Source organism: Anopheles arabiensis, chromosome X (genome assembly GCF_016920715.1).
Source record: "Anopheles arabiensis isolate DONGOLA chromosome X, AaraD3, whole genome shotgun sequence".
NCBI classification, from domain to species: domain Eukaryota; kingdom Metazoa; phylum Arthropoda; class Insecta; order Diptera; family Culicidae; genus Anopheles; species Anopheles arabiensis.
In genome coordinates this window covers 8,056,033-8,069,511 of record NC_053519.1, presented here as the reverse complement: position 1 = coordinate 8,069,511, position 13,479 = coordinate 8,056,033, and the positions used below count along the sequence as shown (strand labels likewise).

Sequence of the window (13,479 nt, the reverse complement as noted above, 5' to 3'; positions counted from 1 at the left end):
GGAGGATATTTGAAAAAGCGGTTAAAAGAGCATATTGTCATAACAAAAGACCCTATAATTCAAGGCAAATTTCAAATATTCTTGTGGAAAAAGCATGAAGTTAATTAAAACTGGGTTATGTTTATCAAAAAATAAGATAATTTTCCAAAAATTAATCAGAAATTGGTGATCAAATATATCATTTGACTCATTATCCGTGTTATTCGCTTATCCGTGCGAGGTCAAGTCCCGAGAAGCCCGGATAAACGGCGCTCCACTGTATTCATAAATATTAAGACATGATGTACCATCCACTTGTTCATCCACGACGGTTTCAACAGGCGTTCAAAAAAATGCCGCTTGGGTTTGAGATGAACAGGCGTTACGCGTAACGCTAATGTAACGTAGAAGGCTGAGCCAATTTTGTCAATATTTACGCGTTTTATTTGCTTCCTAGAGCATTCTTGTAAATAAATTACAGTAAAACAAAATGCCTCAACATATTCTTAGGACTCCCCTGTTCCTGCTCCTGCTTTTCAAATGGTCCTGGGCGTGCTTTCCACTTTTCAGTGATAATATTCGTACCAATGCAAACACCACAGAGCTAAGAGGCCCTGGGACACTCACCGAGGGACAGCGTGTCCGGACTGATCGACGGGAGCGTTTGATCGGGAGGAGGTAGCGTGACTTTATTGGCGATGTTATGTGTGTGTGCGCTGCGTGCTGATGAATGCTGTTTTGGAAAGGTTACCACACCACAAAACCACAGCCCTGCCAGTCCGAGAGCGCAGTCCTGCAGCCTGCTTCCCTTACTTGCTCTTGGCTCCGTCGGTCACCTCCTCGATCGTGGCGGTCGAGGCCGGCGGCGTGTTCAGACTGTAGATCTGGTAGTTGAGCGCGCTGGCAAAGGCGCACCAGGCAAAGTACGGCACGAACAGGTAGCCGGCGAGCGGGTTGATGCGGTAGAACGCTACACCGGTTGCCGCGACCGAGCCGGTGAGGGCCAGAATTTCTACCAAGCTCTGCAAAAAAAAAAAAAAACACGGAACGGAATGAGTGAGTGCACCGAGAGCCCGGCCCGGCCAACTTACCCATTTGAGCTGGTGCAGGCCGAAAAAGATCGGCGTCCAGGCCCAGTTGAGCGCGAGCTGGGTGCCGTACAGGGCGAGCGGCAGCTGGGCCGGGCCGCCGAAGCCGCCGCCCGTCTTCCACACCAGGTACGAGGCGTACCCCATGCCGGAGTACAGTGCGGTCCACACCGGCGCAAACAGCCAGTTCGGGGGCTTGAACCACGGGAAGTTCAGGTGGTTGTACCATTCGGTGATCTGCGTCCGCGTGAGCTTCCCATTGACGAACCCGCCCAGCTGGGGCAGCAGCACCGCGCCGACGATTTTAGCGATCTCGCCCTTGCTCTGCATCGTATCCCGAGCGAGTGTGCTGTAAGAATGAAGAAACCGAAATGGAAATTCATTCACGACCGATGCACTCGCGCGCCGCACTACACTTCAAGCCCTGGAACTTACTTTTATGGGTAGGGATGGGTGGAACCGATAAGGTGGATTTAAGGAGATAAAAACAAAACAACAGGTACCGGTTGCCGGGAGGGAGTTTGCTAGCGCTCGATGCCGCAAGGTGGTAAATAGCAGATGCACTCCGGAAACATCCAAAACCTTTATCGGTGTGAGCTTGGCACGACTATGACGCGGCGATTTCACAACTCTGCACAGTCATCTCACAGTTGTTGTTTTTTTGCTGTTTTCTCCCCCCCCTTTTTTTTGGCCGCTGTTATGCTCCGATGGCGATGTTTGCACCGCGTTTAGTGTGCTGTTAGCTTTGATGGTTGTGTGTGTGTTTTTATTTGTTTTGCAGTACACACGCACCCACACACTGGGCAGGAGAGCAAGGGTAGGGGCGGAAACGGGGTAACCACCGTCAGCATATGATCGAGAACGTTCCGGTGTCACCCTGTGCCGGGGGCCGCCTGGCACCTTAACCCTCTTGTACAGGAACCAAAAACATAAGCAAACAAATATACAGGCAGTCCCCGAGATACACGGTACCTCTTATACGCGGATTCGGAGATACGCGGTTTTCTAAATTTGACAGTTCTTTGAGCAAATTGTACTGATTTGACACATCAATTGTAAATTGCCAAATAATTTCCGTTTCGATCGAATGTTAAAAACTATTTCAAAAGGTTTTAAACTGTTATATTCAGTCCGAATCATATCAAATAATACATAAAGTGCCTAAAACCGCCCCCTACTTCCAAATTACTCGAATATTAGTGATATTGTAGCTGAAAATCACGAGATTCGACTTACGCGGAAATTCGAGATACGCGGTATTTTGCGGCCGTTTTCGGTCCCCATAAACCGTGTATCTCGGGGACCGCCTGTATTTAGAATGCATGAGAGTTTGTCATGTCTATAGCCGCCAAAGCAAAAAATACATTCAAAACTTTATCTCACAAACTAATGCTCCTTTTGGTTGGATAAAATTCTACATACAATCTGTTCTCGAGATAAACGATTTAAGCGTTCCTTCACTAATGCGCCACAAATGCACTAAATTGCTTCCAAACGGAATCGATACTAGTGATGGGAGTTAGGAATCGGACCTACCTGATTCCGATGCCGAATCTGATGCTGGAATCGATTCCGATTCCAGAGCCATTAATGGAATCGACTCCGAATCCGGAATCGGATTCGGATCCAGAATAAAAATCGGCTCCGGGTTTAGCAACGGCTTTGGAATCGGATTCGACCAAGGAATCGCAATTTGCTCCGGTAACGGATTCATGAATGATTCCATAATTGGAATTAGATCCGGATGGAGAATCAGTTCATGAATTGAACTATGAAGTTTCAAAGCCCTATTACTACGAATTTATCTATCGCTGACTTCATTTGACAGGAAAAAAAAAAAACCCACCGTTTTACACCAGAATCGATTGTTTATGAAATTCTCCTTCTTGGCAGAATCTACATTGGGCAAGACCAATTCATTTTTCTTGGCATGGTAAAAGCTATCAAACACCGTTTGACGCACCAATGCCATTCCAAATTCACCAATGTGACAGGGCCTTCAGAAGCGAAATTAGTCCTCGTGTCTATATAATTTAGCATTGCTAAACAAAATTTATAAGCATTGATCGTTCACAAGTAAATTTTGATTCTTTGCGGCTATTAATACGTTACATCACAAATCACTAAAAGACCACTACATAGGTTCTTAACGGCTCTCAAGCTCTCAACCTAAACGGAATGTAAAAAGTCTTCGTTTAGAAGACAGTGAACCACTGATGAATTTTCAAAATAGCAAAACAGCTGATACGATGAAATAGCCACACAGTGGAACTTGCCTCGCTTTGAAAGCTTTCTCTTTCCGTCAGTACTGTTGTATGTGTTGGGAAGAGGTATTTGCACAATAAATGAATAATTACAGAGCGTTCACAATACAAAATAATAGGATCGAGTTTATTCACGTCTTAACGCTGATGATAGTTCAAAGCAAGTGAGAGAAAAAAAGGAAAAAGAATATGATGCGCTCTTTAGGCGCATCACACCGCATTGTTTATCTGTCAAACAGATGATGTTGGCAGCTCTGTTATGGCAATCAGGATTATGGCAAAGATCAGTTGATGTTTCAACAGTATGGCTTTGCATTGATGTTATGCATCGATAGAACTAGAACGGCGATACGATTGTTTAAATACTAAACTCCAAAATCAATGATCGATGGTGTTGTTACCTTCGTATCTGACCTCACGACCATCTTTATAGATTTTTGCCCAGAAAATTAGAAAATTAAAAGGCCATGATTAGATGGAGCTAGGCGAAACACATTTGCAAGAAAAGGACGGCAATATAACGATGAGATACGAAACGCCATCTATTGAGGCAACCTGTAAAGCTATGCAGCTTTCGTTTTTTTTCTATGGATATTTAATTTTCCAGTCGCTTAATCTGCTCCAGTTCAGTTAAGCTTAATCTGCTATTGTTATAGGAATGCCGAAACCGACTCCAATTTCGAAGCTAATTCCGATTCTGGAGCCGATTTAGATCCCAGAACCGATTTTGATTCCGGAGCCGACACTGAAGCTGATTCCGGAGCCGATTCCAATTCCAAAGCTGATTCCAGCATTGTTTTTGGGGTCGATTCCGATTGCGGAACCGATTCTGATTCCGGAGCCAATCTCGGAGCCAATTCCGGAGCCGATTTCGAAACCAATTCCGGAGCCGATTCCAATTCCGAAGCTGATGCCGGAATCGATTCCATAGTCGATTCCGTAATCGATTCCAAAAACTGATTCCTGACTTCTCATTTCTATGTTTTCCATCACTAGTCGAAACGACGCAAGATCGCGGGCTAAAAATCCAATCCTCAAAGGCTCAGTTTGGCAGACGGTAAATGACTGCAGCATTTTTTAAACAGCAAAAAAAGCTGATTGCATCATCTGTTGGTGAGACCAGGAACCATCCAGTGGGGCTGTCCTCGTCTTGATTCATCTCTCGGTACTTATGTATGGATTCGCACTGAAAATATACATCGCTAGAGCTAGAACGGTAATTCAATTGTTTAAATACTGAACTCTTATGTAAGGCCAGAAGTACTGAAGCAATTTAGAATTGAGTGATGATGAATTCACTACGTATTATTAATATTCTTTAAAGAGAAGGCGAGCATGACCAAAAGTTTATATATAAATAAATAATTTAAAAAAAACCTGTGTCCATTTTTTGAATTCATGTTGATCGGAAAATGTGCAAGTGCAATTTAGGCTGTGAATGCCAGAATAGAGGAAAATGATGAAGGGAAAGCGACAGCTCTACTAAGCAGACCAGTGAGGATTTTCGACCATAGAATACTGAGAACTAGTGATGTGCTGTATGGAGCGCACCCACGACTCCGATCCGACTCCGACTATTATAAGTTCGATTCCGACTCCGGCAAAATGGAACCACTAGATCCGCCCGGAGTCGGAGTCGTTCGGAGTCGACGACCCCGAACGACTCCGAACGACTCCGACTCCGAATGACTCCGAACGACTCCGAACGACTCCGAACGACTCCGGACGACTCCGACTCCGGACGACTCCGACGACTCCGAACGACTCCGAACGACTCCGAACGACTCTGAGCGACTCCGGATGACTCCGACTCCGGGCGACTCCGAACGACTCCGACGACTCCGAACGATTCCGACGACTCCGAACGACTCCGAAATACTCCGAACGACTCCGGATGACTCCGACTCTGGGCGACTCCGGGCGACTCCGGGCGACTCCGTACGGCTCCGGACGATTCCGAACGACTCCGGATATTGCAGCGCGGACCTACCTTCCGGAGTCGATTCCGAATTTATCGGAGTCGGATCTGAGTCGACTCCGGATTTTTGTCAACTTTACCCATCACTACTGAGAACCAATCTGGGATAACCAACCTTTTTAAATTCTAGTAAAAAAACGAGCCTTTTTAAATCTAGCTACATCCACTTGGTTCCCCGGCACGAACGGAAGCGGAATGTTTTATTTTACGTTCTAAAACATACAAATATTCCAGCAGAAAGTCTCACAGGCAGCGAAACGAAAACGGCAGCAAACGGCCGTGCGAAAGTACAGTCGAGGGTGGCACGAGGGTTAAAAGCACAACAACAACAACAACAACAAAAACAACACCCATTGCGCTACCCCCGGGGGCCCAAGTGCATACATTTAGGCGCTCGCGGAACCCCTCAAACGATCAGCCGCTCGTGCAGATCGTCGTCGCAGTTGTAGTACGGCGTGTCGGTCGAACCGACCGCAAAGTTCTGTATGTCCGGCCCGTTGCCGTCCGTGGCGCCGCTGGTCACCGACAGCGCGTCCCCCTCGGCCGGATGCTGCACCAGCGTGAGCATGTTCCTTCCCTGCATCTTGCACAGCTCCACCGGCGCGTTCTCGCTCGTGCTCAGCTCGGTGTTGTTGAAGTGTATGCCGACGTCGAACTTGTGCTGGAACCGCTGGCGATAGACGTACCACCCGGCACCGACCGTCGCACCCACGAGCGTCGCGTACAGCAGCACGTGCAGCAGGCCGGCCAACCAGCTGGCCCTTTCGTCGTCGGCACCGTCGGCGGCCGTCGGCTGGGCGGGCGCTGCCGCCCCAACCAGCACGGTGCCGCGGTACGGTTTCATCGCGCGGGCCCCATCCTTCGGCTCGGCGCACCGATCGCCCTGCGCTATCTCCAGCCCGTTCTCGCAGATGCAGCGAGCGACCGGCCCGACGGCCACGCACAGATGCGTGCAGTTGGCCCGGTCGCACACGTTCGGCACCATCGGCTGGCGCGATTCCTGCACGACCAGCAGCAGCCCGGTCGGCGGCACGTTCACGCGGTACGGCTCGCACCGGTACTGGCCGTACAGCTGGCACTGGCCGATCGAGCCGGGCGGGGCCCGGTTCACCACCAGCGCCTGGTTCTCGTACACGCTCAGCTGCACCGGCTGGTGCAGCAGGCCGGGCTGGTCCTCGGCGAGCACGCGCTGCCCCTGGCCGAGGTAGTCGACGCGCCGCAGCGTGTTGCCGGCGAGCTCGGTGTAGTAGAGCAGCTGGGCCTGCGGGTCGACCGCGAGCGCCGACACGATGCCCGCCTGCTTGGTGACGATCTCCTGCAGCGACCCGTCCAGCCGGGCCCGGTACACGATCGTGTGCGGCACCTGGAAGATCCAGGAGAACAGCAGCGCGTAGAACAGGTACCGGTTGACCGGGTCGACCGCGACCGCCTTCACGTAGTTGCGCTGGGAGAAGGAGGCGACGCGGGCGCACGCCCCCCGCCCGAAGTGGCACACCTTGAGCGAGGGTTCGGTCGCGTCGGCGAAGTACACGTTGCCGGCGACCCAGTCGACCGCCAGCCGGTCCGGCCGGCCCACGTTCTCCAGCACGCGCGTCTCGTTCGTGCGCAGATCGTGCTCGTACAGGGCGGCCCCGTTCTCCGCGGCGTAGTACAGCCGGCGCAGGCGCACGTCCAGGTCGAGGGCGGTGATGCGGCTCCCGTTCGCCCGCAGCACCGTGTCGATGCGGGGCGGCTGCTGCAGCGTCAGCTGCCGCACCTGGTCGAGGGCGGTGTAGAGAAGGCGCGGCGCCGGCCCCACCGACTTGCAGGACGCCTTGTCCGGGCGCAGCATGAAGCCGTCGTGGCAGGCGCACCGGTACGAGCCGTGCACGTTGGCGCACTGCTGGGCGCACGGTTGCCCCCGGGCGCACTCGTTCACGTCGGTGCAGGTTTTCCGGTCGCCCGCCAGCTCGTACCCCTCGAGACAGGCGCAGATCGAGCCGGCGGGGGATTTCTGGCAGATCTGGGCGCACGGGCCGAGCCCGCCGGTGCAGGCGGACGCGCAGGCGCCCTCCTCGTCGTGCCCGTTGGTGCAGTCGCGCCGGCCGTCGCACAGCTTCGCCACCGGGATGCACTCGCCCGGCCCGCACTCGAACGTGTCCCGGCCGCAGTCGATCGCGTGGGTGTGGGCAGTGCTGCCGTCCGCCCCCGCTGTGCAGTTCCGCTCGTCCGAGCCGTCGTCGCAGTCCTGGTCGTGGTCGCAGCGCCACTCCTGCCGGATGCACTGGCCGTCCGCGCACTGGAACTCGCGCAGCCCGCAGTTGCTGCAGCCCGTCTCGTCCTCGCCGTGCGGGCACTCCGCCGTCCCGTTGCAGCGGGCCGCCGCCGGCAGACACGCTCCGGACCGGGCGCACCGGTACGCGGTGCCGTTCGCGATCGCCTGCTCGCTGCACTGGGCCGCTGCCGCCGCCGCCCCGATCCGCCCGACGCAATGCTCCTCGTCCGTGCCGTCGCCGCAGTCATCGTTGCCGTCGCACACCAACGCGCTGCTGATGCAGAACCCAACGCCGCACCGGAAGCGCCCTTCCCCGCATCGCTCCTGCTCCTTCTCCTTCCCCTCCTTCTGCTTCTTCTCTGCCGGCTGGCACGACTCGTGCTCGTCGGACGCATCGTGGCAGTCGGGGCTGCCGTCGCACTCCCAGCTGCCCGGCACGCACTGCCCACTGTTGCAGCGGAACATGCCGACCGCGCACGTCGTCGCTACCACGCCGCCCTTACCCCCCACACCCGCACACTCCTGTTCGTCCGAGCCGTCCGGGCAGTCCGGCACCTGGTCGCACCGGGCCGTCGCATCGACGCAGAACCCGTCCGCGCAGCTGAACTGGTAGCGCGTACAGTTAGTGCGCCGATCGTACCCCTCGCAGTTCGCCTCGTCCGACCGGTCGGCACAGTCCGGCCGGCTGTCGCACCGGCTCGTCGCGGCGATGCAGCGGCTCCCGTCCGCGCAGCGGAACTCGTTCCACCGGCAGCCGGTGGTGCCGGCGCCCGCCGGCGTCTTGCTCTCGCAGCCCTGCTCGTCCGACTGGTCCATGCAGTCGACGCGCCCGTTGCACCGCAGCCCCCTCGCCAGACACTCGCCCGACGCGCAGCGGAAGGCGCAGGCGGCCGCATCGATGCACACGCGGGCCAGCGTCGTGTTGAACACCATGCCGGTCGGGCAGACGCAGGCGCTCGTGTAGAGCCCGCCCGCCACGCAGATGTGCGAGCAGCCGCCGTTGCTGCGCGTGCACGGGTGGTCGGGCCGGCGGGTCGTCGGTTGGCTCGCCGCGATCGGCATCTCGTCCGGCACGGCCAGATCGGGCGGCAGCTGCACGCTGATGCGCTTCGTCGCGCCGACGTTGTGCTTGTCCGACCAGTAGAGCCGCTGGGAGCCGCGGCACGTCCAGAACAGCTCGCTGCCGATGATCGCGAGCGAGACCGGCTCGCGCAGATACTCCCGGAACAGGTGGCGCGTGTCCCCCTCGAAGCTGGTGATCTCGATCCGGTTCGTGCCGCTGTCGGTCCAGAAGACGGACCGGAGGTCCTGGTCGACCGCGAAGCTGATCGTACCGTTGCTGCCTGAGGGATTGGGAGAGGGGGCGGAAGGGGGGGGGAGTTAAATGGGGGTGGAAGGAGAAAAAAAATTGAAATTAGCTTTAATTTTCAAAGCCTGCTCACTTTAAAGGTTTGTCTTCTCATTTTGTTTGTACGTTTTCGCCTTTTTTCTATTTTTCTTTTTTCTTTTACTTTTACCTTTTCTTCTCATTTCGTCTTTTTTCTCTTTCTGTATTATCTCTCTATTGCTCTCTTTTTTACTTTTACTTTTTCTTTCTTCATCTTTTTCTTCTAATTGTATGTGTTCGCTTTCGTTTTTTTTTCTCTAGCTTTCTCTTCTCCTCGTTACCCTTTTTTTCTCTTTTTACTCATCTTCTTTCTTTTTTGTCATTGTTTTTTTTTTCTTTCCCTGATTTAGTTTTTACTTGTTTAATTGCATTTTTTCTGTTGAAATAGGCATGTATCCTGTATGCTATTTCAAAAATGCAAAAACAATTTGTAGTTAACGGAAGTAAACGTAGCATAAGTTATCTGTAAAAATTTGTGATTAAATACAAGTTAATTACTGTTACAACTCAAAACGACAAGGTTCACTTAATTAATTAAAAAAAAGAAAAAAAAATCTTCTTATTTCCATTTGGTGGTTAATCTTTAGTGCCAAAAAATGGACTATAAGAAGTCGATAATTATGAGAGCCTGTGAGACAACAGTGCAAATATGGGCATAAGCTAATAAAACGCCCTTACCTAGCCGCTCCTCGATGACGTGCGTGTGCGGACCGCGGCCCGTCATGTCCTGCCGGTCGATGTGCGTGTGGCCGGAGGGCGACCGGAGCGCCACGAACATCTTGCCCGTCTCGGGGATGAGCGCGAGCGCGACCGGCGCATCGTCCCCGAGGTAGTGCTGAATGATCGAACGATGCCGGGTCTGCAAACTATATATCTCAATAGTGGACCGTTCTGCGTCGGACCAGTACAGCGTGTTGCTTAGGTAGTCGAAAGCGAGTGCTGTTATCCGGCCGATGCCGCTCCGGACCAGCCGCTGAGTGTGGAGCGACCCGAGCTCGACCGTGTAGATCGCCCGGCGGCTGTTGTCCGCGACGAACAGCTCGCCGGTCAGGCTGTTGAACGCGAGCCGGCTGATCGTAGCGACCGGCAGCGGTTCCCCGCGCCCCGTCGCATGCCGCCCGAACGGGTGATGCTTGAGCGTCACCAGATAGTGGCCGATGCCGAGCAGGATGTCCTGCCGCTTGGCGACGCTGGCGCAGCTGTGCTTGTCCCGCGACAGCTCCATCCCTTGCGGGCAGGCGCACGCGTACGTCGCGTTCGAGGTGAGCAGACAGAGATGGGTGCAGGTGTGTTTCGCGCAGGCATGGCTTACCTTCGGCTGTATGCTCGAGTGATAGACGTGCACATCTGTAACGAGAGTCAGAGCGTTAGTGTGGGCTCGTCCACAGATTGCGTACGGCTGATGTCTATGTCTATGTCTATGTCTATGTCTATGTCTATGTCTATGTCTATGTCTATGTCTATGTCTATGTCTATGTCTATGTCTATGTCTATGTCTATGTCTATGTCTATGTCTATGTCTATGTCTATGTCTATGTCTATGTCTATGTCTATGTCTGTGTCTGTGTCTGTGTCTGTGTCTGTGTCTGTGTCTGTGTCTGTGTCTGTGTCTGTGTCTGTGTCTGTGTCTGTGTCTGTGTCTGTGTCTGTGTCTGTGTCTATGTCTATGTCTATGTCTATGTCTATGTCTATGTCTATGTCTATGTCTATGTCTGTGTCTGTGTCTGTGTCTGTGTCTGTGTCTGTGTCTGTGTCTGTGTCTGTGTCTGTGTCTGTGTCTGTGTCTGTGTCTGTGTCTGTGTCTGTGTCTGTGTCTGTGTCTGTGTCTGTGTCTGTGATACCTACCAAATATCATGCGATCGTGGACGAGCGTTTGGCGCATCTTGCCGGTAAACTTGTCGCACGACTGAATGCTCTTGGTGTCCCAGTCGGACCAGTACAGCCGGTCGTTGAAGACCGCGATCGAGAACGGGTGCTTCAGCACATCGTCCAGCACCACCACCCGGTCGGTGCCGTCAAAGTGCATGCTCTCAATGCGCTTCAGCTTGGCGTCGATCCAGTACAGCCGCTGGTTGGGCCAGTCGAGCGTCAGCCCGTTCGGCCAGTGGATGCCGTCGCTAACGACGACCTGCTGCTCGGTGCCGTCCATACGGGCCCGTCCGATCATCGCGTTGTTGCCCCAGTCGCTGTAGAACAGCGTGCCGTTCTGCGGCAGCAGCGCGATCCCGCGCGGCTTGTGCAGCTCGTCCTGCACGATCGCCCGGCAGTGGTAGCCGTCGCTCGAGCAGACGGCAATGTGCATCTGGCCGCTGTCGCTGAAGTAGATGTTCCCGGTCAGCCAGTCGAGCGCGATGTCCTCGGGCGAGATCAGGCCGGCGGTGAGCAGCTGCACCCGGTCGCTGCCGTCCTCCAGCGACCGCTCGATCGACTCCGTCTTGTGCGAGATGTCCGTCCAGTACACGTGGCTGCCGTCGTACGCCACGCCGATCACCTGCGACAGCTCCTTCGCGACGTAGTACTGGTGCAGTGAGGTCAGGTACATCGCACCGACCGCCTTCTGAGTGGTGTACAGCATCAGCGCCTCCGTGCCGGACGACAGCTCGCACGTGCGCCCGTCCCGCATCAGGTGGAACTGGTCGATGCAGGTGCAGCGGAACGAGCCGGGCGTGTTGATGCAGCCCTGCGAGCACAGCCCGTACCGGGCGCACTCGTTCACGTCCACGCAACGGCCCGCGCTCGGCTCGAACCGGAAGCCGACGCCGCACAGGCAGACCGGCTTCCCGTCCGGCAGCACCTTGCACGTCTGCGGCGCGCAGTGCAGCGCCTTGCAACCGTCCGCCGGCACCTTGCAGCCCGGGCCCTCGTCGCTGCCGTCGCCGCAATCGTCCGCCCCGTTGCACACCTGCGTCACGTCCACGCAGGTGTGGTTGTTCGCGCACTCGTACTTCCCGTGCTCGAGCGTACACTCGCTCACGCAGTGCTCCTCGTCCGAGCCGTCGCCACAGTCGTCCAGCCCGTCGCACACCCAGTGGTGCGACTGCAGGCAGTGCTTGTTGCGGCACAGGAAGCCCTTGCACTTCCCTGCGATGTCGATGCAGCCGATCGTTTCGTCCGACCCGTCCAGACAGTGCTGGACGCCGTCGCACACCAGGTCGGCCGGGATGCAGGCCCGGTCGGTGCAGGTAAACTCCGCCTTGCTGCAGAGGGGCGCCCGGTGCGGCACCTCGTAGTTGTCGCAGTTCTCCTCGTCGTCCCCGCCGAGACAGTCCCGCTGGCCGTCGCACCGGCTCGAGCCGCTGATGCAGGTCGACTCGTGCCGGCACCGGTACCAGAACGGCGCCCTGCAGAGAAAGTAATCTGACAGCACGCGGTGGTAAAACAGATGCGGGCTTTACAAGGTTTTCATCGGCGCGGTCGCCATCGCGCTCGCTAAGCACACACGTGTAGTACGGCACTGCAATGGCTGCTACTACTACTACTACTGCTACTGCAACACTTACCACATCCAGACTCGTCGCTGCCGTCGGCACAGTCCTGTATATCGTTGCAGTGGCCGGCGGCAGGTATGCAGGCCCCATTTTCGCACTGGAACTCGTGCGCACCGCACGATTTGCTGGCGGCCGTGCTCTTCTTTTCCGACTCCGCTTTCCCGGCACTAACGTTCGCCGCAAGCAGCACCACCGTCGCCACTAACACCACTAACCGCATATCTTTCAAACGAGCGGGGGAGGTAGAGAGATAGGGAGAGAGAAGAAGAATGAAAATATGCACAAACACGCGCGCGCGTGCCACCATTTTCTAGCGCTAGACACGACACGAGGCGCTCAACCACTTACTTGTCGTGGCAAAAGGATTCCGTGTTTTCGCCCTCCTGCCTCGTGTTGCTGCCACAAATCGAACACCTTAACACACACGCACACTTAACCTCTACACCATCCAAATCCCCCCAAAAAACCGTTTGGTTAGCTGGGACGCTACGAAACGCATGCACGAGGGGGCGCACAGCGCCACTCACACACACGCTGTACGAGGTTTTACACGATTCCAACGCGTACACGATACCACAGTACACACACCAACACACTCACACAGAGGACCCTGGCAGAGGACACGGGAGGACACGACAAAACGCGGCGGATGCTGGAACGCAAATGAGAGCGCCTGCCCGTCCGATCGTGCGAACCTTTGCTCGGGCCTTAGCGGCGAAACAGCCGTCACCCGAACGATCGGGTTTGATCGATTTTTTCGAATAGTGGGTCGACTTTAATGCAAATGCATTGGCCATGGGTTTGGTTTGCGGAGTAGAGCATATAGCCGAAGCATTTCAAATACAACGCAGAATACTTTTCAACTCTTCTACGCCATCAAAAAAGAAACGAAGTTACTAGTTAATCTATCTTTTCGCCAAACAGTAATATATTTTTTTTAATTTATTTCCACACCTAAGCACTACGTCCTGTCTGTTTTGTGATTAACTAGGGTAAATGTACCAATAGTGGTGCAATTTGTGGTGGTACAGATGTATTTTA

The 13,479-nt window shown here is 54.5% G+C and overlaps 2 protein-coding genes across 2 annotated transcripts; both read right to left on the bottom strand.

Annotated features, from left to right (window-relative positions):
• Positions 1 to 400: 400 nt before the first annotated feature.
• Positions 401 to 1,939, bottom strand: LOC120906602 (translocator protein). The gene is made up of 3 exons (XM_040318395.1): positions 1,503 to 1,939; positions 1,071 to 1,416; positions 401 to 1,001 (listed from the first exon to the last, which is right to left on the bottom strand). The coding sequence occupies exons 2-3, from the start codon at positions 1,395 to 1,397 to the stop codon at positions 789 to 791; spliced, it is 540 nt and encodes a 179-aa protein (XP_040174329.1). The 5' UTR covers positions 1,398 to 1,416; positions 1,503 to 1,939; the 3' UTR covers positions 401 to 788.
• Positions 1,940 to 5,453: 3,514 nt separating this feature from the next.
• LOC120906420 (putative vitellogenin receptor) lies at positions 5,454 to 13,115 on the bottom strand. Its single transcript, XM_040318093.1, has 5 exons — positions 12,787 to 13,115; positions 12,451 to 12,660; positions 10,796 to 12,307; positions 9,629 to 10,297; positions 5,454 to 8,906 (listed from the first exon to the last, which is right to left on the bottom strand). Exons 2-5 carry the CDS (start codon positions 12,656 to 12,658, stop codon positions 5,716 to 5,718), a joined length of 5,580 nt encoding a protein of 1,859 aa, XP_040174027.1. The 5' UTR covers positions 12,659 to 12,660; positions 12,787 to 13,115; the 3' UTR covers positions 5,454 to 5,715.
• Positions 13,116 to 13,479: the final 364 nt, after the last annotated feature.